The 25,228-nt window shown below is 44.2% G+C and overlaps 1 protein-coding gene across 4 annotated transcripts in view; it reads left to right on the top strand.

Annotated features, from left to right (window-relative positions):
• Nucleotides 1-3,632: 3,632 nt before the first annotated feature.
• The window catches only part of LIN28B (lin-28 RNA binding posttranscriptional regulator B), a 99,398-nt gene continuing 77,802 nt past the window's right edge, over nt 3,633-25,228 (top strand). Inside the window, exons 1-4 of one of the 4 annotated variants that reach the window (XM_088161966.1) lie at nt 3,633-3,957; nt 7,189-7,263; nt 13,868-13,916; nt 20,899-21,086. In XM_088161966.1, the coding sequence (XP_088018092.1) occupies nt 13,883-13,916; nt 20,899-21,086 (222 nt within the window). In that variant the 5' untranslated portion in view covers nt 3,633-3,957; nt 7,189-7,263; nt 13,868-13,882. Of the gene's footprint in view, nt 3,958-7,188; nt 13,917-20,898; nt 21,087-25,228 lie in introns of all 4 variants that reach the window. The other 3 variants (XM_088161967.1, XM_088161968.1, XM_088161965.1) reach the window with 3 other exon arrangements.

Genomic DNA, 25,228 nt, shown 5'->3' with positions numbered 1-25,228 from the left:
TCAAGCCAACACTTTTTTTGGAGCCGTGTGTGTGGCTTTTGGCCTAAAAAGCAGAAAGCTTCTGCAGAAGAATCTGCGTTCACTGCGGGGGTCCACAGCTTGCTTTGGTTTGGTCTTCCTGATGAACCCATCTCCAGTTGATGTCATGGCAAGTTTCTGGATGGACACAGCTCAATTTCTGCACCAGTTTAAACAAGAAGCAAAACATCAGCTTTCAAATTAGTGTATCTGAGCCCCCGAACAAGGACAGAAATGACTGAGCATTTGAAGAAGGCTAAATATCTACTGGCTTAGAATTAAGTGCAGACTTGTAAAGGTGGTAAATACTGGCTTAGAAAAGGTGTGGAGAAGTAATAGTTAAGGTTTCGCTTGGCATAGCACTCTGAGTGTGCTTGTGTAATAAATTTACTTTGCAGCAACTAAATAAATGCTTAAAAAGCCATTTTTGATAAAATAATTTTCTCTGATTACCATATTGAACATTCATGCACTTAGATATCTGCCTAGGTTTGCAAACGGAACATTCTTGAGAATATCACATTAAAATTTAAAGCTCCATAAAATGCTGCATAATTTTCACAAGGCCACAAAATAAAGCAGAACAGCTTTTTCAAACAAACTTCTAAAGAAATCACTTCCTTTCTTTGGCCCCACTGGCAAATGCAAATAAAATAGGAGGAAGACTCATGGAAAATAGAAAACTCCTCTGCTACTAACAGTTTCATTGGATCATTAAAAAAATTAAAACAAACCCAAAGGCAAAGAAAGAGACTAATGGCTAAAAAGAGGACAGAGATGGCTAAAAAGAGGACAGCCATCAACAGCTAAGAAACAGTGTGGACCATGAGCATTTCTGGGGGAAAGAAAACAAGATCCTTTCCAGTGTCCTTCTAAAGCACATTTCATATCAGTTCTGCTGCCAGCATGCAGAGAACATTTAGTTTTAAAACTGCAGTAACTTCTTTTGGTTGAGTTTTATAGTAGACTTGATGTGGTTTTAAAAAATAAATCTGTTGGTCAAATGGAAAAAAGACAAAGACAAATGCAAGACCAGAATGAGAAAAAAACCCCTTAGATTAAGAGGAGGAGTCTTTTGAGATCAGAGCTGTTCCAAGGGGCAAAAAGCTAAGTCTGGAAACTAGGGAGCAGAGATAGAGACTTGCTGCCAAGAGCAGCTCAGTCATATCAGTGTGTCCATTGGCCAGCTTAGCTTAGTCCACAATATGTGAAAATGAGTTAATGAAGATTAGCATTACTGTTGGCTGGAAGAGCTGTCACACATATCTTCAGGAAGCAGCAGCATCTCTCCTATTAGTTGTGAGGGACAAGGACAGGGGAGGGTGATTAGAAAACCACAAGGAAAGCATGGGAGGTTAGTGGGCAAATAGGATAGGTTAAAGAAGGAAGAGGAATAGGGTCTGGGAATGCAGTGGAGGAGTAAAAAAAATATTTAGAAGCATGCCTACAAAATGTGGATTGGGATGGCAGGTCAGCTTAGGAAAAAATGCCATGGCTCATGAAATGCCTAGGACTGTTTAATCTGCATAGGAAGAAACAAATTTTTCAGCAAGTTCTAGGGGAAACCCTATGAAAAAGACCAGTGGAAAAAAAAGCTGTAAAAAATAAAATAAAGTAATAGGGGGAAAAAAGTGCAGTTTTTTAATAATATGTTTGCTGTGATTTATCGAAGGAGTTCAATTCTGCTTATGTTCCATATATAATTTGTTTTATACAAACTTGCTATAAAATTAGGTTACATCGTACTCTGAGGGCACAGCAAAACAAAGCATGTGAGGGAGCTTCTTTTTCTACCTCAGAAAAAGAAAAAAAACAAGATAAATACCTCAGCAGAAATATGGGTACTAGGAAAGAACTCTTCCCCATCTATAAGAAATAAATTAAAATTAAGTGAAAAATCAACTTCTGACCACGGTTTGATTTTTTTTTGTTTATTTTTCAGAAAAGATTGAGTAGTCTCAAACTGTTAGCCAAATACAAATAAAGGTGTGTTAAGGAAATATAGCTTTGTGCTGGTCTAGATTTATATTTATACACACAGAATGAGTAACAAATTTTAGGTAATAGAGTCAAATATTACGACTCTAGATAAATGTGGGTACTTAAAATCTCATCTGTGAAATATGACGCAGCTTTCTATGGCTGTGCCTAGGTAAGTCAAAATGAAACAGTTTGGTCATTTGGTTACTGGAAGACTCCCTCCTGAGCCTTGGAAGCATCTCTGTGTTCCACACAAAACCTTTTTGATCTAAGTAAGGCACAGTATTTGAAGGCTAGAGACGTTCCACAGCTGCTTTAATCACAGGCTAAGATCACACAGCAAAATTCTGTGTAAAGCTTTTTCTGTTGAAAGTTATAAAGCTACGTATAAGTATTTTAGTGCTGACTTTGTGCTTACACCAAAAAATGCTAATAAATTCTTGAAAGCCTTACTGTACCCTCAAAAATTGAATCTACAAAGGAAAGCCTATGAGTGGGAAGTTCAAGGCAAGCATACTAATGCCTTGTGATAGAAAATACATGTGAACTGAGCTCACTACAGACTACGTTTTTATCTTGTTCTCTTAAGGAAATGGAATTGCATTTGCTATCCATCTCTTTGTTCTCAGGCAAATTTTGAACCCTTTTCACAGTTTCAGCCCAATTCAACACAAAGGACCCACAATGTCATGACGAAAAACAGCAGTCAGGAAAATGAGACTACTAATTGGTGTCCTGTCCAGATGGAAGACGGTGTGACTTCACCAGTTGCCTATTGTTTGACTCACCAGTTGGCTAATCCTCAGCAGATGTGCCTGATGAGGAGCTACACGGCTGAGAACCCTCTCCATTTTGCTAGTGCATGTGGAAAGTGGCGACTACTGGAGCCTATGTAGAGTGGATTGGTAAGAAAAGGATGTGGAACATTGGTCCATAGGTAGCCAAACTTTGTTAACCCTTCTATTCTTAGAACAATGAACAATATACCCTTGGCTAAAGTTGATGCTCGTTGTATGATAGGATGTAAACTACCACTGGGGTATTCCATGAATAAATCAGCTAGAAAGCTATAAATAAAAAAAAATTGGCATTTATAAATTCTCATATGCCAGTAAAGGCAACCAATCATGGTACAAAGCTACTGGGAACGGAGAAGTTTTGGACAAGCCAGTCGTACAGTGGGAAATCCTCCCTGCTTTGTGGATGCGGACTGCACACCAGCAGGTCGTGGCTGCAGCTCGTTTAAGTGCTGTTAAGACGTGCAAGGTCGTCCATACAGGAGCGATGCCCTCGCACCTGACAGCGGCAGATTTGGGGGTGAGCAGCTGCACAAGAGGACACTGCAGCTGGAGAGTCCAGTCCTCGGGGCGGCCAAGCCGGACGCAACCACAGGTGCCAAATGGCCTCCATGACGCGCAGCCAAGGAGGCGCCTGGGGGAGTAGGTTGTTGGCTGGATGGGGCGAACGCGGCGCTCCGGGCTGGCCCCAAGAGCAAGCGGTCCCCGCCCTGGGTGAGCGCCGGCTCCGGCGGGGCCGTCGGGCGGCTCCCGGGGGCGCGGCCGGCCCCGCCCCGCCCGCCGGCTCCCGCTGCCCTGGAGCGCCCCCGCGCGCAGCCGCCGGTGCCGCCCGCCCGCCCGCGGGGAGGGCGGCGGGGCAGGTGCGCGGCGGCTGCGGCGGCGTGAGCCAGCGCCGGGGCCGTGTCCGCCCGCCGCCGCCGCCCCTCCTCGCTGGCTGCTACTGCCGCCGCCTTCCCGCCGGCAGCACCGGTTCCCTCTGCCGCCGCAGCTCGCTTTCTCCTCCTCCTCCTCCGTTCCGTCCTCCCAGTGGCTCGGGAAGGCAAAGCCCCCCGCCGGGGGCGCCCGTCGGTGGGTGCGTGCCCCCCAGCCCCCGCGCTCGCCTCGCCACCGCCGCAGCCGCCGGCACAGCCCCGCTCAGCCCGGCCACCATGGCGTGCGGGAGGTAAGCGAGCTCCCTTCACCTCTCCATTCGCGGGTCTCGCCCTCCCGCCGGCGCCGCACCTGCCGGGGCGCTGGTGGGCGGCCGCGGGGAGGGGACGGCCGGCGGGTTTCTCCAGTGCCGGAGGAAAAGTTGCGCTGGGCGGAGGCGGAGCGGCGCCGCATTGTTGTGTGTGCGGGCGCGGGTGTTCCCTGCGGGCGGCGGCGGGGCGGGTGTACTTCCGGGTTCGCACCTTTCTCCCTTCGCCGCCGCCGCGACCCCTCCTCCGCCGGCCGCCGCTGCCCCCGAGCCCGCCCGCTCCGGCCCCGGCTGTCCGCTCCCGAGCCGCCGGCACGGGGGAAGGGGGCGCCGGGCCGCGCCGGCCGTCAAACGCGAACGACGACGGCAGCCGCGGTAAAGGGTGAAGGGATGAAGCCGCCCCCCGCGCCGAGCGGGGCGCGGGGAGCAGCGCCCCGCCGGGAGCCGGGGGCGGCCGGGGCCGAGCGACCGGCGGCGGGGACGGTGCGGCAGCCCGACGCCAGGGGGCGGCCCGCGCCCCGCCGACAGACGCCGCCGGATGGCGGTGACCGCCCGGCGAGCGGCCGCGGCCGGGCGGGGCGGGCAAGGACCGGCGTGGGGCGCCCGCGGCCCGGCGGAAGGGAAGGCCAGGGGAGGAGAGCGGACTGACGGCGGGACGGGACCCGCCGGGCGACGCGTCCGCTCCGAGGCGGCTGGGCAGCGGAGGATGGGGCGGAGGCGGCGCGGCCCGAAGGGTGCGGGGCTCGGCCGCCCTGCGGTAACCACCGGCGGGGCGGGCGGGGGCCGCGTGTCACGCGCGGCGCCGTGTGCGCGGTGCGGGGGGTTTAACGCGAGTGGCGGCGGGGCCGCCATCTTGGATAGCTCCCGCCGCGGCGCGGGGTCGCGGCCGGGCGCTGCCCGCCCCCGCCGGGGCCGCGGGGACAGCGCCGGGGCCGGGGGCGCGTCCCCGCCGGCGAGGGGGCGGGCGGACTCTCCAGGGCGCTGTGACACGTAGCCCCGCGGCTGGCTCTGAGGTGCCCGCCAGGCACAGTGCGGGACGCGATGCGGGGGAGAACAAATAAAGTGCCGAAATGCCTCCAACACGCCTTGCTCCTCCTTGTGTGGTTGCGCGGCGGCGGGTCTGCGTGGCCGCTGCCTCCGCGGTGAGGGTACGGCCGCGGCATCTCCGGGCTCCGCGGGCAGCGGCCGTGTGTGCGCGCCGGCAGCTCCACTCGGCTGCTGTGCTACTGTAGTACACCGTGCAGCGGGTCAGATAACCAGCCACCGAATGAGAACATTAATCTGATAATAAGTAAACAGCAGCAACGCACGCGTTTTGGCCAAGCTATAATAAAATACGGAATTGGCGTATCTAAATAAATTTAAAAACTCTTAAGTTAATTTTATGTATCTTTTAGACTTAACATGAGGGAATTACCCATTTTGATCTGATAAACATATTACCGAAAGAGATTTGATTCGTTTACTTGTTTCTCTCTTACCAGCTGTTAGCTTGTTAGTGATGGTGAGTAAATGATATACGATGGTCTTGCAGTGATGGGACAAAACAGTAGTGCACGCTACAACAATTTGTTTACAAACTCGACTCCTTTTCCTTATGTAACTGGTCTTGCTGTTCTTTTTAAATAGGCCGTTCAATGAGCTGTGGGTTTTTTCCCACCTGTTTTGGAATTTCCCATCTTGCATAGAAATTGCAAGTATGGAGAAGTGTCCTGTCATGGACAAGTCATCGGACACTAAGAAAATAGTTACAGCTAAATTTGGTCATAGTTAATTTAAATGTAGTTGTGTATGCTTTTAGTGATATCTGGTTATAACATTGTACTGAAGTGCAATAGTGCATGTTTACTCTTAGATTGATACTTTAGATTGATATGCTCCTCTTTGCAAAATTACAAGTCATTTATTTTTAAAAGCACACTACTGAACATTCCCCCCCCCCCCAAAAAAAAAAAACAAAACAAAAAAATCCCCAAACCTTAAAGCTTCGGAGGGGATGGTAAGATGGTACTGACAAACTTGTTTGGAAAATTATTAGTAAGATATGCAGCTAAGCCATAATTCCTCAAAGGTTGATTTTTTTCTTTTCCCCTTTGGTATAAGAGTAGTAAGAATCAATGTTGAATTAAATTATGACCTAAATTATTAATACACCAGGAAGTCAAGTTTCCTTTGCTGCTTTGCTGTAGTCAAATGAATCATGTATGTAATGGCTAAGGTAGTGATGATATCTGCTGTTTCCCTTGCAGTAGTTACAAAAATGCAGCTGTACTAAAACCTCTGACTGTGTGTTTATGACAAAAGTATCTGTCTTCTACTCTGATAATTTTAAAATACATTCTGTAAAGGACATATATATATGCTGCTGTCTCACTTTTATCAAAACTTTTTAATTTTAATTGATCTGAAAATGTATTAGCTGGCATGTACTGAGAATTTCATGAGAGGGAAGACAGTGAAACGTAAATTAAGACGTAAACCCTACATGCTGTCCCTCCTAGGCCTGAACAGCTGCAGTCTAGGCCATTTGCAGGATGCAGTGGTAGGTCACAGGGAGTGTTTCGTATTGCATCCCGGAGCACAGAAGTGAATTTTAAAGCCCAAGCGGTTAAGCCATTTGTTCCTCCTCTTTTCCTGCTTTGTAACCCCGTGGCAGCGTTTTGTTTGCGCGGTAGCTGAAGCCCCCGGCGCGCAGCGCGATCTTCGGGCGGAGAGGCGCGGCACCGAGCAGGGCGCTGGGCCGGGAAGCGGCTTCCAAAGGAGCCCTTTTCCCCGGGCGGGGAGCCGCGCATCCCCCGTGGCCCGCGGGATGCCCCGGGGGTCGGGGCGGGCAGCGCGGTGCCCCGGGGGTCGGGGCGGGCAGCGCGGTGCCCCGCGGGGCGGGCGGGGGTCGGGGCGGGCGCGGCCCCTCCTCCGTGTGCGCGGCGCTGTCCGCGGTGCTGAACCCCGCGGCCATGTTATTCCATTCCGTCCCGTCCCATCCCATCCCGGCCGTCCCTGGGCCAGCTGCCCCCGGCGGCTCTCGGCCGCTTCAGCGCAGGGGTCACGGCAGGGGAGTGCTCTCACCCACGGCCTTCGTGTAATACACTGTATCGCGCCGGTACCGGATGCTGACGGCAAAATCAGTGGCGAATACTACAGCGCTTTCTCCTTCGGAACGCGAGCTCTCCCAGCAAAGCAGATTTTTTTTTTCTTTTTTTTTTTTTTCTTTTGTAGCCAACTTGGGAAGCTTAACGTTACCTATATGGAGTGGAAGTGTGTGGATGAAGCCGGCAACTAAACAAGAACTTGGTATTCGCTATTTTTAACCAGAGGTTCAGTTTATGAAAGGACATTCTGAAAGTGAATATCAAAACAGCGGTGTCATCAGTGAGAATGAAATAATTGCTTATGGCAGAGGGAAGGTTCAGGAAAAAGCAGATATCCATTAGCAGCAATGCACACACAGGCATGGGGTTTTCTTCTCTTTTTCTCTATTTAAAAAAGACAAATTTGCAAAGGTGTGCTGTCTAGCAGACTTTTTTTTTCTAAATTCACTTTAATGTGCTGCAACATCTCTACTACATGAAAAAAAATTAAAAGCTTTTTTTTTTAATCACAGAGACAAGCATTCATTTTCTGTAATTACACACTGAGTATTTCGCATTCTGTTGCACAACAAAAAGCAAATATGCTCCTCTGGTGTGATGTGTAGAGGCTGAAAAAAACCCACAAAACCAACATGATGTATTTCACATGGGAGGATAACAATTTTAAAAATATACATTCTACTTCTAAAAATAGAATGAATTGATATGCAGAATGAATTGACCTTCAAATTAAAGGTCAGAGGTGACAAACCAGGACAAAGGTCATACAGCTCATTTTCAAGCAGTTTCTAATTTTTTCGTAGTTGAACAAAAGCTTAATTATAGAGAAGAGTATGGACTATAATATTTAATTAGTCAATTCTAGCAGAGAAATAGATGTATTTTTACACAATTCCCTGTTTTCTTGAATGTAGTTCTGTTAGGGAATTATTTGTGTTGTTACAGATGCAAAAATGGGTCTGTCTTAAATTACAACGTTTAAATACATTTCTTAAGTTAACATTTAATAATTTATCATGTGTACTTAATATTACAGCTTCAGAGATGAGAGGGTTGTGTAGCCGTTTTCTGCTTTTTCAGTGATTTCAGGAAAAAAAAGATCCTGCTCGTGCTATTGTTTCAATAAAATTAGATTGCAGGTCCATTCATTTTGGCATTCAGGCACATATTTATTATTTCTAGCAAACCACTTCCCCAAAATCCTGCTTCCAGTCTGCAGCATTCTGTATGTCCATATGCAGTAATTAGACAGACCTAATACTTGACTGTTTAACTGGTACGTTATATGCAGTAATGAAACAACTAAGGATAACTACTATAAATTCAACTGTTAAAATTTGTATACTCCTTCACTAATAATTTTGTATCACGTATAAGGTTTTTGCTTTTCTTTCAGATACTATATGTCCTGTACCTACTTCAGCTACTGATGTGTACATTGTTTTTAAAGTTTTCATCTTTTCTTTTAGAGATTGTGACTTTTTAGTTATATATCACTGATGTTCTTGTTTACTTTTTTTTTTTTTTGTGGTTTGGATTAATGACTTATCTCCACTAAAGTTTATAAAATTTACCATTGCATTATTTTATTTGTTCGGTTTTAAACAATGGCTCAGTCAGAAGCCATTGGCATACAGGACTGATGTCCACTCCAATTGAAATGGGAAAGATGTGCCCTGTACTATCCACTGCTCTAGGAAAGGGAATGTTGGTGTTTAAAATACAGACACTCATCTGCTCTTTAACTTCTACAATGTTTGATTTGATTATTTTAATGGTCAATATCCATATCAGTACTTGATAAGCATATTAAAAAATAAAAATTATTATAAAATCGATCATTAGTAGTGCTCTCTAGTAAGAATTCAGTGATTAAAAAAACCCAACAAAAATGAAGAAAGAAGATTCTGTGGTTTGTAGGTAAATATCACATGCAGATAAGACAAAAGTTCTGTCCAAAGGAAAACATATGAGAAAGGTGTGTAAATTTCATGAAAACAAGTAAAACATTGCAGAAAGGAAGTCTGAACAAACCATAATAAAGTTGTTATAACAGTAAATAAAAATGATTCATTTTTAAAAATAAAACTTGTAGTGCCATCACTTTTGAGGGGATGATATTAAAATCCTACTTGGCTGCAGTATTTTTATAGAAGTTGTAAGTTATACAAATACTGAATTCAGCTTGTCATAATATTCGTTCTTAATTTGACCTTTAACAGGTATTTTTTTAATACTTCATTTGACAGTGTTTAGTTTGCAAATAGTTATGAAGTGGGGAAATTAAATCTTATTCTCTAGATGTAGTTTCTCACAGAAACAAAATAACTGAGTGATCAAGCTCTGAAAAATGTTACTTAACTATGATTTGAGAATTAAGGCTTTTACAGTTCTTTTCCTTACAAAGTACTAATATGAAGTAATTTAAGAAGTACAAAGAAAAATCCATCTGAAAACACGTAATAAGATTACAATGTAGTTTTCTCATAGTTTCATTTGCTGTATAGCAAATCAATGTGTGGCAATTTCAAACGCCCTTGTTAACAGTAAACTGGGAACAAAATACCTTAAATATGTAGGAAGGAGAACAGTAGTGATCCGTTTTTAAATTGTGTGTTTAAAAAAATTCATCTTTGAATCACAAAAACTTATTTGAAACATACCTGGTTTACATTGCTTTTTAATTAAATAATTATGATCATTGTTTAGTATATGTATATTCAAATACAGACTATAAGAAATTGCAGATTTTACTAAATCAAATACACTAAATATGAAAATTGTATATAAGTAATTTCAATCCTTTAAACAAAAATAATCTTGTTCAGCATATTTTTTGTTATATATTATCAATGTTTTAAACTAAATAAATGCTAAATAGTTTTTATTGCTAAAACAGTTGTCAGTATAATAGTAGCATTTAATTTTGAGGAGAAGCTCTGATCCTAGAGTTGTCAGACTTTCATTCATTAGCATTCTGGTATTGTGGAGTTCATTACCCTTTTTATTGCCCAAAAGATTCCTAACAATGGTGGAAGCACATTTTAACTTTCTTTGTTCCTGTTCTCACTGTAGTCAAATGACATTCTTACACACAATTAAAAGGTGCCTAACTGGATGTTTGATCCTCAAAAGCTTCATTTCCTAAAAACTAAGGTATGCTCAGCTTCTTTTATCAGGAAAAAAAGCATATCTGGGCTATTGCCTAGCTATGTTATTTACTTGAAGCTATAGTTATCCTCCTTCAGATCATGACAAAAGTGAATGAAATTAGCAAAGAAAAGCTAAGTTTTAATTTGCTAGTTGTTTAATTTTCTTAAATCAGCATTGTAAAAATATTTAAATATATGACACATGCTTGCTTTCATCTTCAGATTCTAGAAAAATACTGTAATGGTGTATAAACAGAAGTATGAAAGAAAAGCAAGAAAATTATGGCTAAACAAAGAGTAAAATTGCGAGAGCTTTCAACTTTATCCACCCTGTAATTACATAAGGGCATTAACACTTGAGTGTACCTTTTCTGGAAATCTTAGTTTTTCTTATTTATGCATTTCAAAGTACCTATATTAAACTGAATTAAATGAAAAGGGAAAAAATGATTTTAAACAATGAAAACATCTCAGGAGGAAATAATTATTTAGAATTGCACATTGAGGAATCTCATGTAAAACAAGTAAATTCAGAGTGTCACACAACTCTCATTTGTGATGTTTGAAATGAAAATACTGTGTGCATAATTCTATCAGCAGTCAAGAACAGTAATAAGGTCATTTTTTACTGACTAGTTCAAATGGCAGCAAAGTTTGTTAATACATCTGACTGGTGTGTGTGTGTATGTGTATATAGATACATTTTAAAAGCTCATGGCTATGCTTGGGTTCTGTCCACAGAGTTAAAATGTGTATACTTTGCAGCATTCATCTATTTAAATCTTCACTCCTGATGAGTTAAATAAAAGAAGATCCTTTCAACACTGGAATGTTTTCCCCTATTCCTTTGCATCACCGTTTTCCTTTTTTGTTATAAAATAAAGGATTGCTGGGTTTTGTTTTCTAGTTCTTCTACTCTCTAATCATACTTATAGTACCCAGCATTCTTTAAAAAAATACTGGCTTTACTCTGGAAGAAAACAGTCCCCTGGCTACCACTGTGAAAGAAACAAGTTTAACATACTAATTTTTCTTTTCAACTTATTTTTGGAGGAAAGCATTTATCTTACTAAAGTGGAGTAACTATTTATGCCTGCTTTACTTTCTTCCAAACAAATTATGTTTCTAAATCCTTCTGCAGCAAACTTTCTTAAGGTATTGAATTTAAAACAATGCATATCTCAAAAAAAATCCTTTTAAATAGATATAAACTTGCTGTTATTTTTTACTGATCTATAAGTTGTCAAAAAATAGGCTACATAAGCTGTTAAGTCAGCTGAATTACAGAATGTGCTACTTGTAAGAGAAAGCGGATTATTTTTGTTGGGTGTCTGTCATTTTGCCTTTAACTGATACTGCACTTTTCATTGTATTTCCTATCCAGCAATAATTCCGTATGGTGTTTTCTTACATTATTTTTCATGCCTACTGTTACAGTATCATTCCACATGCTATGAATGCCTAGTTAAAATAAGGATTGCTTTCAAAGGTAGTGACTTTTTCTCTGAAAACATCTTGCTGTCTAGTGCAGTTCCTCAGCCTGAAAACATCTTGCTGTCTAGTGCAGTTCCTCAGCAGCATTTATTTACCTACTTGCAGTTACAAAATTCATGTAAATGCCAAGATAGTTTCAGAAGTAAAATACGAAAATACTTTTTTGGTTTGTACAGCGTACAAATAAATACTTTTTTGGTTTGTAAGTGGGCACAGGAGAGTTCACTGTGAGCTATTTCAGAGCCCAAACCTGCTTCCAGTTAAATCAGGGGCTGATTTTGTATGTCTTTCAGTAGGATATAGTAAAATACATGCCAGAATAGTTTCTCATTTAAACTATCTATTTAAATGAGCTCATAGAATTGAAATGCCCAGGCTCTTCTACACTACCACATCTTATACCAAGCTTTAGGTATTGTATCAGGAAGCTTTTTGTAATAACTATAAAAAAATAGATATCCGTTTTTTCTGCTTGATAATCTACTATGTGACCTTCTAGAATATGTGATGCTTAAAAATGTGTTATAAAATGACAACACTGGGAACAAGAAAAACTTAGGCTGTTTTCTGCTACAGTTTTTGAAAGACTTGTACTTTCCTCCTTTGAATCCCAACACCACTCCCCTAAATACTTATTTTAATCCCTTCATAAACTGAAGCAGGCTACTTTCCAAAGCCAAGAACGGATCCTTTACTCTATGCTTGCATATTTCATTATGTTGCATAAATAATGCAAGTAAATCTGAAAGGCACAAAAGCCACATAGCCACAGGTTGGCAGAACAAAGAAGCAGATACAAGAGATTGGGCTTCAGTGCTTGAAGGTGTAAAAGCAGAGTTAGGTTTAAAACTAGACAAAAGTCCACACAATCCCAGTGGAAAACTTAGTTACTACAAAAGAAGAGGAACTGAATCAGTTTGCCAGTGTTGTTGCACAGAAAAGAAAGATTGTACCACCCCCTTTTCCAGTTTCTGGTGTTGGAAAGGATTTGGGATATTCGACTGTATGGGAAAAGAAATTAGAGAAAATTGGTTCTTATTTGTCTTTGTTCATTCTTCTTCTGACTTTGCTTACTCCTAGTAGGATAGCAAATTTTATTTTTTTTATTTTAGCAAGAGAGCAGGATAGCTGTCCAGATTTCTCTTAAATTGGAAAAAAGACGAAACTCAGATTTCTCTAGAACAGAAGAAACAGGACTTATATCTAAACAAGTTGATAGTGCAATTCGTTGGTTTTTGATGGGTTTTAGTTACCGTAGATTATTCAAAAAGACAGTAGAGAGTGACAAGAGGACAGGCTTGTGGCAGGTGAGTTTGTGCATGCTCCTATCTAAACATCCTTTATTTGTTAAACAAACTGGACAACCTAAGTAACAAGAATATTCCAAAACCAAGGTACTTTCCTTAATGCTTCATGCCATCTGCAGCGGTTCTTTTTCTGTGATATTTTTGTTGACATTATACGAAATAAGCCTGGCCTTTTTCAGCTAGGGCAAAAGTACACCTTTCATGAAAGTTTCAAGTCACACACATTTGTATGACTGATTGATTTTGTTTAGATTGACACCTAGAATTTAGTATCATTACATACTATGCTCTGCAGTTGTATCAGTCATAACTAAAAGCATTTTTCTGATATTTTTCTGATATTCATAAGTTGGCATTGAGTTACTATTTTGACCATGAAAGAATCCTGGGGAATTATTTTTACTAGCTTTTCTTAAATCATATACAAAGTATGACTTGATCGTTTAATATGTACAATTTAAGCATAGTAAAGACAACTCACTGGTTCTTAGGTTACCTACTACAATTAAATATTGATAAAGGAAAAACCACCTTCCAGTATTCTGCAAATCTGTGTCTTTTCCCTCCGTTGTCATCAGCTGTGTAGCTTTCATTAGAAAGGGGCAGTGCTTTTACTGGTGCTGGGGGGCAGGGGGAAAGCAGCGCTCGATTTATTTCTCTTATGCCTTAGTTATCTCACTGTGGTTCTGATGAGCAAGGTAAGTCTCAAACAGTGTGTTTACAGGTCACTTCATAGAGTCAGTGCCCTGGCATTTTATGGCCTCCTAATGAGCCGTTAAACTGGAGATGAGGTAATTAAATACGGTATTCTGGGACAGTGTACTCGGTACTGACTCCAGCTCTCTGATTTTAGGTTCCTCAGAAGACGATGAGGTCATCCACGAAGGTCTCCTCAGGCTCAGGTCAGTCTTCTCTACAGCGTCTTACGTGGCTGACTGTTATCTGTAGAACTGAGGTACTTCAGTACTTCTGTCCCACTGACTCCCATGAATGTAATCATTGGGTGGGATGGGGAAGAATTGCAAATTTTGTGCACAGGCTTCAGAGTTCTTGTTGGACGCAGTCTTGAGTGTTCTGCTTCTGTGAGAAAAATAAACAATTACATAAGGAAAGTTTATTTACAATAATCCCATGTCACATACCTGTAGCAAATGATGGGAACCGACGGGTTTGTATGAGCGCTGCGGGACCACCACCCCGGCAGACGCGCCGGTAGGCGCACGCACCTCAGTCATTGACTAAAATTTATACATTCGCGGAGTCATTTCCGTGCCGCTGTCACACTGCCGCCACGCACCTCCTGCCATCGCGACGTCTTAGCAGTTCCGCCCGTCCAGCCCTCCTGCCCAGCCCCTTTGCCCGCCCGTCCAGCCCCTTTGCCCGCCTGTCCAGCCCCCCTGCCCAGCCCCTCTGCCCAGCCCCTTTGCCCGCCCGTCCAGCCCCCCTGCCCAGCCCCTCTGCCCAGCCCCTTTGCCCGCCCGTCCAGCCCCTGCCCGGGCGCCGTCGGTGCAGGCCGGGGCGCGGAGCTCTCCGCGGAGCGGCGCTGCGCCCCCGAGGGAGGGACGCGCGTCCCGGGGACCCCCTGAGCCGCCCGCACGGCGGGACGCGCTCCCTGCAGCGCTGGGCAGCCGGGGGCGGGGGGGTGGCAGGCGCCGGGTGTTGCCTGTGTGCAGGAGCTGTCGTGTTACCGCCGGGCTGCCGCAGGCCGGAGCGCCTGGGCACTTGCCCGTCGGGGAGAATGAGCTCCCTGCTGGGACACCCGCGTAGGCCGCGGTGCGGCTGTCCCGCTCCCGGCTGGAACGAAAGCTCCCGAGGTGCGGACCCTCCCGCTCATCGTCCTGCGCCTGCCGAACGGGAGGCGAAGCGGTGACACCGGGCTGTGCGGCCGGTCCCTCCGCGAGGCGTTAGTCCTTATCAGAAGGTCTCCCGCGACGACTTCCAGAGCCTCCTTAAATCCCCCGGGGAAGCGGCCGCTATCAGTTGCAAATCCGCAGCTGAGAGACGGTTAATGTACGTGAGACCACATCCTGCATCCGAGCTCTCCGAGTGAGTGACTCCCGCATCCTCCTGCCCGCGGATCCCGCGCGGAGTCCCAGTAATTGACAGTACTTTTAGGAGTCCCCCGGCCCGGCCAGCAGAGATGCACGGACGGCAGGGCGGGCCGTTTCAACACAAAGTGTTGGCAAAGCTCATGTTTGAAACCGCGCTCCGACCCCAGTTCGAGCAACGGCACCTGCGAACCTCGGCGAGGGCTGCCCCGTTCCCTGAGGGAGCAGGGGCGGACTCCAGGCATCCGGGAGCGCCCGCCTTGGGTGTGACGGGGAAGCTAAAAAACCGAGCTCCTGCGGCGGGCGGGATTGAGGGGAGAGGCACTTTTGTGCGGCCTGAAACTGCATTTCCCGAAAAGAGCCGCGGTTCGGGACGGACGCGGTGCGAAGTCGCCTCTATAAAGCCTGTAACTTCATGCCCCGCAGTTGCACGTCGGGCAAATCCCGTCCCTGCTCGATCTGAACCGTGGCAGCGCACAGTTGGGCCGGCGCTGTGTTTTGTTTAAAAAAAAAAAAAATAATAAAAATTACAAATTGCATATTTTCTACTATTAATGCTCGCAGTTTAAAGCGAAGGTAAGAAGCCCGACCAGGGGAGCTGACGGTGTCCTGAACGCGTCCGACCGCGCTCTCCCAAAGGCGCGGGAAGGCGCGCCGCCACGTCCCGCTGGGAAGGAGCCGCATTTTCTGGGAAGCGTTAAACAAAAGCCCGAGGGCAAAGCCTGGCTTTAGGGCAGGGTTGAGGGGACAGACCCGCCGCCTCCCGGGCCCTGACGGAGCGCGATCGCTGGACGGGCGGCGGACGCGCAGCGGTGGGAAGCGGCCTCTGCTCCCCCCGAACGGCACGGCCGCGCCGGGAGCGGGGCCCGCCGGGCCGCTGGCCACCCCCGCCCTCGACCCGGGCGCTGCGCGGCGGTGGAAAAAGAAAGCGGCTTTGGCGCCCAAAATGTAGGTGAGAGGGTTTTGGCGGGAACAGCTCCGCACCGGCACGGTCTCCCGGCCGTAGGAGCGGCGGGAAAGACCCCCCCCCTCGGACCACACATCTAGGAAGAGCCCGTTTCGCTGGTGACCGTGCAGAAAAAACACGACGGGCATCCCATTCGGTGCAACGTCGGCGGGGCGGCGCCGAGCAGCCCAGCCCGGGCAGCGGAGGAGAGGGGGCCGGGGCGCCGCGGCGCCGACCCTGCCCCTCCTGCCCGCCCGTCGGCGAGGAGCGCTGCCCCTGCTTTGAAACGGGAAATGGTAGCAGCACCCCGAGCTCTGCTTTCAAGTGTAAAACACGCGTTTTGTTTCAAATGCACGCGTTTGTTTGGATTTTTGTGCTTTCAATCCGGCGTTTGTTTGGACTTTTGTGCTTTGGTTTTTTTCCCCCTGATTTCTTTATTTTTGTTTTGCTTTGTTTTTTGTTTTTGAGGCGGGGGTCTTTTTTGAGAAGGCGAGTAGTGTATTCGAGTGTGTGGGGGGGAGCTATGCTGGTTTTGTCTTGTTTTGGTTCTGTTTAGTGGAATAGAAGATACCGAAGTTATGACTTTAAAAGCTTTAGGAAGGTGACCAATAGGAAACCCAACACCACTGGTTTTGGTTACATAGTTTCAAGAGAGCTCTTGCTGTGCATGTAGAAAGACAATGATTCCAGCTTCCTATAATTGTCTTTACCAAAATTAGCATCTGTTTAGCGAGATGTAAGGATAGAAATAGATTTCTTTTTAAAAAGATATGTAAACTATTACCATTAAACTAATTTTTACACGAACTAGCTTGTTTCGTAGGTTTGTTTTTTTTAACCTCTTCCCCCCTCCTTTCAGAATGAATTTTGGAAGGGTGTTGGTTGGGGTTCCTTTTTTTTTTTCTTTTAATTTTTTTTTTCTTTTACCCGGAGAGTTCCCAGCTGGCAACAGCTCTCTACCTTCCACAAAACTTGAAAGGCTGATGTCCCTTGCAGGAAATGAATGAGTCGATAACATCTGACACCAGTGACCAGTCCAGTGACCCCAACCTTAATTCCACTAATACTGGAGGCCTGAAAATCTCAGTAAAGACACATTGCAAAGACTACCCCCCCTCTATTTTATAAAATCTGCATTTATTTTGCAACCTAAGAAAAACTTAGCAACCAATATGTTTACTTTCATTTGTTTACGTGGTTTTGTAGTCTTTCATTTATTCATCGAAGAACATATAGTGAATTTTATTTTCACTGAAATTTGCTAACAAGACATTTTGTCCGTTTAATGAACTCAATGAACTTTAATGAAACTAGTGTCTGTTTAACCAATATTCTAGCCTCTACAGAGTTTTTTAATACCGAATATCGGCAAAATAAATCAATATTTTAAAATAAAGACTTTAAAAACTTTATTAAACAGATATTTTCTGTCTTTTCCAGGGGAGGGGCAGATGAATCTTCTATTCTATAAATGTGCCATTCTGCCACAAGATATATAGTCTTGGGCAGTTAAAGTGTAAGGATTTTTTTTTTCCGGTAACCTTAATTTCTTGTTCATAACTGAGGTTTCACGTGTATCAAAATCTCGTACATTTATTATATATTAGCTATCGCCTGGGTCATAAGATTCAAGCATATAAAATTACTGGAGATTTAATATTGTAAAATAATCGCTATCGTAAGAGGGGAAAGGAGGTTATGAGCCAAAAGCAGTGGTATGTTGCACGAATGCGTAAGGCAGGTCAGTGTAGGACGTCGACCTGACTGTTGAAATAACCTGTAGGAAATTTACGGTTGAAGACTGCAAAGGAATTTCAGGATTTAAAGCTTCTGCTCCACTTGCCAGTGTGCTTGTATTTGTACACTCTTGCCCACCCTCGCTTTTTTCTTGCAAACTATCACATGGAGCCTCCACCTTGGTGTTTCACACAGAAATGAGGCGCTAGCAGGGGAATTGACGCTTTCCTGGAAGGCAACAAAAGGAGTAAACAGGCCCATGGGGGCAAAGGCGTTCCCCTTAATTGGGCAGACTGATCGACGCCACTTCCCAAACAACAGCAAGTGCTTTGCAAATGCATAAGCCCCTTGCATTCAGGTTCTGCACAGATCAGTTTGTTGCCTTGGCTTTTGTTTGTGTGTCCTTGGGATAAGAGAGGATGCTGGGGGAGGAGGGGGGAGGTTAAAAAGAAAGTCAGAGTCCAGGTTTTTACAAGATATGGGCAACGTTTAAAGCACACACACGTATATATATGCGCGTGTATATATGTGTGTATATGTGTATATATATATAAATACCGCATGGAAAGACAGGTTAATGCGAGTAGGTGGTGATGAGGACACAATATTTTCATCTGTAACTTTACGCTAAAGGAGATGAACAGATGGAAAATAAAACTAATTCTCTCCTAATTGTTCGGGTTTTTTCCACGTTTATAAATTACTATTTTAAAAGCGTTTGGCCGTGAGTAGAGCAGCGGGAAGGGCTGGAGGGCAGGGCCATAGCTGTGTACCTGTGAGCGCGGAAGGGGAGTGCCTTTGCAAAGGGGCTGTTACCAAGCCCGTTACACATCACACATTTCTTCTCCGAATTTGATCCCCTCTCCCGCTGGCAGTGAAGACTTAAAACAGCAGTCCCCGGGCACTGTTATTTCTCCCCTCTTTGTCCTTTTCCCCCGAGGCTTTTTTTTTTTTTTTTCCGCCCTTTTCTCCAGTAAATCCCTCTCTCTGTCAGTCCTCTCCCAACTGCTGGTTGAGGTTCACTCCAATTCTCGGCTTGAAAACTGGGCTCTTATTTAGGAAGTCATTAATCACATCCCCTCCCCCGGAAAGAGATGGCGGAGAAACCTGTGAAGTACAATTCCTCGCCCCATCCCCCCTCCAGAAATGTTGTGAAACGCTAGATCTCCGCACATTCTGGGGCATATTAAGGTGATACCGCGTTTCCGGCGCGCTTTTAATTTGAATGCGAAATTAGTAACGATCCAGTTGCGTATCTGCCCGCGTTGTGCGCAGAGGGTGCCACAGACGCTTCCCGGCTCTCGCCCTGCGCCTTTGAACACACGTGTGTCCCCCTGTCCGTGTTTGCTCACACGTGTGACCCCCCGTCCGTGTTTGCTTACACGTGTGTCCCCACGTCCGTATTTGCTCACACGTGTGTCCCCCCGTCCGTGTTTGCTTACACGTGTGTCCCCACGTCCGTGTGTTCACACGTGTGTCCCCCCCGTCCGTGTGTGCTCACACGTGTGTCCCCCCGTCCGTGTTTGCTCACACGTGTGTCCCCCGTCCGGGAGCATCTCGCCGTGGTGTGCGTACGCGGAGCCCGCCTGCGGTGGGCACAGATACGCCACAATCTCCTCCGCACGGCCGCCCCTGCGTGCAGCTGTTGTTCAGCGGGCTGTATCTGGAAACACACGGATTTCTGCATGCACGGGAGGGCAGAAACCCCAGAATAATACGTCATCTCGATTTCCCGTAAAGAAGCGTGCAGATTAGCCGTCCGAAAAGGAAGGGGTAAAAAAAAAAAAGAAAAAAAAAAAAAAGGAAAAAAAAAAAAAAGGAAAAAAAAAAAGCGCCGTGTTGGAAATTTCTTGTTCATTCATAAATTATTTTGGTGTGTCAGGCTACTTGAAATGGCGATTGGCTGCTCCTGCCTCCTGCCAACCCCTTAAGGATCCGATGCGAAATTAGTAGCAAGAAAGCATGTAATTGACCGAGTCACGTGTGCGCAGGGGGCCAGAAACGGAGCGAGAGAGACGGGAAAAATCAAAAGAGGGAAAGCACATTAGACCATGCGAGCTAAATTTGCGATCGTTCAAAATCAGGATGTTAGATTAATGCAGAAGACCACTTCGATCCACAGGGAAAGTTTTCATCTCACGAGTTTGGAGCAGAGGGCCCGTGGGGCAACATGGCCGAAGGTTAATTTTCTTTTTCTATTGTTTTACTATGATTTTCGCTCGCTCGCTCGCTCGCTCTCTCCCCCTCTCCCCCCTCCCCCCACCCCTTTTTAACCCAACTATGCATTACCCTTTTTTAGCAGCTCGCGCAAGGGGGCTTTCTCCAAACCCATTGTTACCCAGCTCAGAAACTGTTCCGTACCGCCCACACCGATTCACAACTTGAAAAGCTTTCAGGGGGCTATTGTTTGAATTGTTCCTGTTTGATTAAGCACAGTTGCAGTGGTGGGATGAGAAAACGGCCGTACACCTGTCCCAACTTTAATCGAAAGTTTATTCCAAGGAGGGATGGATACACGTTGGAAAATAGTGGTTTCGGCGCTGCATATGCAATAACCAGTTGTGCAATCTACCCAATTTTGCTTATTCTCTCTCCTCCACCCCTCCTCGGCCGGCCTCCCCCCTCGCCCCCCCGGTCCTGCGCCTTGCGAGGAGAGACTAATTGGGCTGAGAATTTCTGTTGAGAAATGGGATCGGTCTTAAACCAGCAATATTCAAGTAAAGTATCGCGTTCCGTGCTGTAATGTGGCTGAAAGATGGAGTTAAATGGAAAAATACACGTATGTACAGAAACGTGGGCTGCCCTGGGCTCGGAGAGAGGGAGAGCCTCCGTGCGCAGTGTTTCCTCTCTGTAACCTCCGGTGATTTTATTTTTTTACGTATTTTGGGGAGAAGGTTGTTTATTTTAGGATTTAGGAAAAATACGCACTTTTCACCGTTTGCTTTTTGATTTTGTTTTGTTCGCCCCCCTGTTGTTTTTTTTTTGTTTGTTTTTTGTTTTTTTTTTTTCCCCCGTTCCGTTTGTAGTAACTCCTTTATACAGCGGCAAAATGATGTTACCAGAATTTAACTCTTTGCTTTGCATCTTGTCCCTCTCTTCCTTCTTTTTCTCCCCCCTTCCCCCCCACACCCCCCGCCTTTCCCTCTTCCTCAGCAGGGGCGAGTAAAGGTGGAGACGAACCCGGGAAGTTGCCGGAGCAGGAAGAAGAAGAGGAATCCCAGGTTTTGCACGGGACCGGCCATTGCAAATGGTTCAATGTGAGAATGGGATTCGGGTTCATCTCCATGAGCAACCGAGAGGGAAGCCCCTTGGAGTCTCCAGTTGATGTCTTTGTACACCAAGTAAGACCCGTTTTTGTCTTCTATCTCAGCCTGCCACATTTGGTTGAGCTCAGTGGGACTCCGGTTTTACGTGAAGAGAAGTAACCTATTTTTCTAGGTATTTAAGTACATCTGTAGTTAAAGAGTTGCCTTAGGTAGTGGTTTTGTTGGCAGTGTACAATTTGAGTAAATAAGGTCGTTAGGTTGTGCTTAGTCTCTGTGGCTGGTGATTTGTGTAAGGGTATAATGTTTCTTCGTATCTTCCTCCTTGGTTAGAAAAGTCTCCTGTGGTTTTTATTTATTTTCAAATGTCACACTTTTTAACAAGGTTTATCATTTGTCACCAGACTGATCAGGAGCAGATATGCCTTTCCTTGGAAACTGTTTAAAATTAAGCTGGGAAAAGGATAAATAAATGTCGGGTTTCATTCAGATAACATTTGAGTACAGTTTTAAACGGTTTACTTGTAAACCTCGAATTACTCTTTAAAAGCTCATCTGAGATTAGTTAGTGAAATTAAGACATAATTATAGTGTTATTTTGCAGTAATTCAGACCTGAGAGTGTCCCTGTGGTGATACTCTGAAGCGTGTATGTGGTTTGGTTGGTTGATTTTTAATTATTCCTTTCTAGGGAGAAAAAAAAAATGATTAAGTATTCAGACCAAAAGCACTGTCTCTGTAAGGCTGTTGGGGAGACAAGGGGTGTATGGTCCATGTTTTTAATTTTAAGCACAGCAGCATTGATAGTTTTGTGTTTTGAACGTGGAAACTGGTATGAATGCCTTCATGTGAAAGAGTTACAGATGCAAAATAGGTGCAAAATAGTAAGAGAACTTTTCAAGATCTGTACTGTGGTTTGTGAAGAAGACCTCTGGTCCTTCTCTAAGTGTCCAGTTGCAGCAATGCTATTTTGAATTTCACCCATCTCTTCTGTGATTAGAGCAGAGCAGAGAGGTACCAGGTAGAGAGACCATTTTGGGGTTGGCTAGGGCCATGTTAGGAAGGCAAAAGGCATCTTTTTACGTGGCTGTCGGTTTTCTATGACGTTTGCAATGACGGTGAAGGGGGTGTTCCATGATTGTATAGTGGCTGCCTTTTAATGCTGCTCTTGGTGGCCCGGCTTTATTCTGCAGTAACTTTATCAGGCTCTTTTAAAGCATATACCTTGGATTAGGTTAGTAAAAAGGTGACTGAAACTTCTGAAGAAACTGCTGCTGTGGCCTGTTGCCTTGCAGTGCAGGGTGGGGTGGATTTCTGGTCTTGCTGCCTTACGTGTGCCCGTGTACCTAAGGGCCTGCAATTCAGTGGAGCTGCTTGCATTTGAAATTATGTACAAAGCGTAGAATCCAGTAGTGAACTCACTAAATTCCTACACTTCCTGCTTTGTACTGGCATATAAGCTGGCCCCTCTTTGCTGCTACTTTTTCTCTTTGGAATTGGATGAATGAAACACTTATCAAAGAAGGAGCAGTCTTCCTCCTTTTCCCCTTTTCTTCCCTTCTTTGTATCTTAAGTCACGAAGTTGCTCTTTACAGTTTTATAAATTTACTTTTAAGATAAAACCCCCTCTTTCTTGATGTAATTTTGTGTTAATGTATGTAATTTTTTTTCTTCCTGAATAGTAGAAGACAAATATTTGAAACATAGCAGTGCTGTTAATAAAAAACACATTTGGAAACAAAGATATTCTTAGAGCTGTGGAAATAGAGAAGTATTGAACTGCATGATAACCTGATACATTTAAGTAATACTAGACAAGGTGTTTGGTTTCATAATGGAAAGTAGTCATAGAAAATAATAAAGTAGTAGTAAATTTGGAAGTCTCTATTGAGTTGTGTCCCCTAAAGGAGGGGAAGAGAAGGAAATGTTAGACAGGTTTGTTTATTACAGTTTAATATTCTACAACTTATCCATACCCTTGGGTTTCTAAGATAATCACAGTGTAAAATGCAGTGAAAAATACCATGTTTCATTGCATGTTAACTGTGTGCCTCAGTCATTTTGAGTTTACTTAGAGATACGTCTTACTGCATGAAGTTATTATTAGTGTTATGCAGTGAATTTGCTCTTGCAGCAAAGAAAGTACGTTTTTCGTAATTTTAATTCTGATTAAATCTAAGGTTTATATATATAAACTTCATGTTGACATGAATCTTCTTTTGATCAGTTTTCTGTGTAATGTAACAGACAGAACTACTATCTATTGTGTACACTTTAGATAATTGATTTTGCTACATAGAATGCTTTGTTACCTAACAAGTTGACCAGTTCTAGCAGTAGGAGCCAGAGCATAAAAATGTCTTTAAATCTGCAATGTTATTTAGCGCTGCTGCTTGTACAACAGAGTCTGTTGCCTGAGCGGTGATTGGACCCTATTCCTATTAGTTTCATTAATTTGAAAAAATTTGTCGTGTGAAGGATCCTTTTCAAGGCAAAAATGTTAGTTTATTAATCTGCTGAAACAAAATACTACTGTTCAAAACTGCTTTGAAAACACTTCATCATTTAGTGTGTGCAGGTAGTGTTGTGTGCATTCATTTGCTCATTCTGCAGTATTTGTAGCTACTAGTATAATTTTATAGAATTAAGCAGTCTGAGCAGGGAAGAGAAGCTTCTAGTTTACTTAGTCAAAGTCCTGTCAAAGCTAGCTTGAACCCTGCAACAGTATTTTTACTTTTGTATCTTACCCTTTCTTGGTGAGGTTATGCCCAGTTTATGAGATCGTGCTATGAGCAAAAACTTACTGTATGTCAGGTCAAAATTCCTATAATAGTTTAAGCTCATTATACCTAGACTTTTGAGCTTGCAATAAATAGTTTTGCTTTCGTGTTGGAGTTCCCCCTTTGCTATGTGTGGATTATAGTCACATTTTTCTAAAGTCAGTGCTTTGCTAATTGTATATTGTGATAAATTTTTAGGGGACCGTGCTTTTGTTCGGACTTTTCTTCCCCTTCATCCAATGAAAGTCCTGTTCACGAAACAGCTGCAGTATTGAGTTTTTAACCCTGCCTTTTAAGTCCCTCCTTTGGTGTTAATCATTTTGATTGATCTCCTCTGAGCTACCTTCAGACTGTTGTTACCCTTCTGGTAATGAAGTACCTAGAGCTGGATGCATTATTCAAGGTAGAAACACGTCAGCCATTATATATGTGCATCTGTGTGTCTTCAGTGTAATTTGGTACACTTACACACGTCCACAGTCTTTTCCTTTTTAGCTCTATTCTGATACAGCTTATGTCTTTTAAGTCTTGTGTTTGAGTCATTCAGGGTCATATAAAAATTATGAGTCCTAAAAACGATTTGATTTTTTGAACAGAAGCCATGCTCAGTGCATCAATGTGCCAAGCCAACTCTGTTTCTTCTGAAAAAAAAATTGGAAGAGTAGCAACGATAGTCCTTTGTAACATTTTCATATCCAAGGAATGTGCACTTTACTGAATTTAGCTCAATATTGTCATATGTTCTCTTTATAAGTTACTATGGACTGATTAATACAGCTTGTTTCTCTTTTGTGATGTGAATTCTGGACCTAGTTATGTGTGAGTGGCCCTTATTAAATTTTAGAAGATCTATTTGTCAAAGGGTAAAGCAGACTGGAGAGGTGAAGTGAGGGAAGCCTTTTGTGGTGCACATGAATAAAGGTCTTCAGTGCTAAGAACTCAGAAGAGCTGAAGTTCTCATAGAATCAAAAAAGGGTGATGTTTTTAAAATTTTTTTGCACATTCAAAATTAGACACGAATATGTACTGTTTCTTTTGGATGCTGGCAGTGAGGCAAAAATGCTGTATATTCTTTTTCGCGCACACTTTGTACAGACTAAGTTAGAAACAAGTCTCTTCTCCTTTACTTAGTGTGAAGTGTGGATGTTAAAGATGATGATGAACTGTAGAGTGCTGAATGTAAACAGATGCAATTAAATGCATGTTTGTGAGAATCGGGTTAAAAATTCACGTCTGTTTCTCAACAATGTGGTTTTTCAGGATGGGATCGATTGTTCAATGTCGATGGAGTTTGTTGAGACCTGGCTCTGTAGTCCAAAATTCTTACCTCAATAAGGGATTGATACAAGATTTCTGAACTGGGACCTTAAGCACAATCACTCTTTGGGATCCTCTTTTATGAGATGGGGAGAGGAAGGAAGGGAGGAGCAGCATGTAGGAG

Source organism: Sturnus vulgaris, chromosome 3 (assembly GCF_052056855.1).
Source record: "Sturnus vulgaris isolate bStuVul1 chromosome 3, bStuVul1.hap1, whole genome shotgun sequence".
NCBI lineage: Eukaryota > Metazoa > Chordata > Aves > Passeriformes > Sturnidae > Sturnus > Sturnus vulgaris.
Note: the sequence above shows the minus strand (reverse complement) of the source record. Positions and strands in the feature narration are given on the sequence as shown.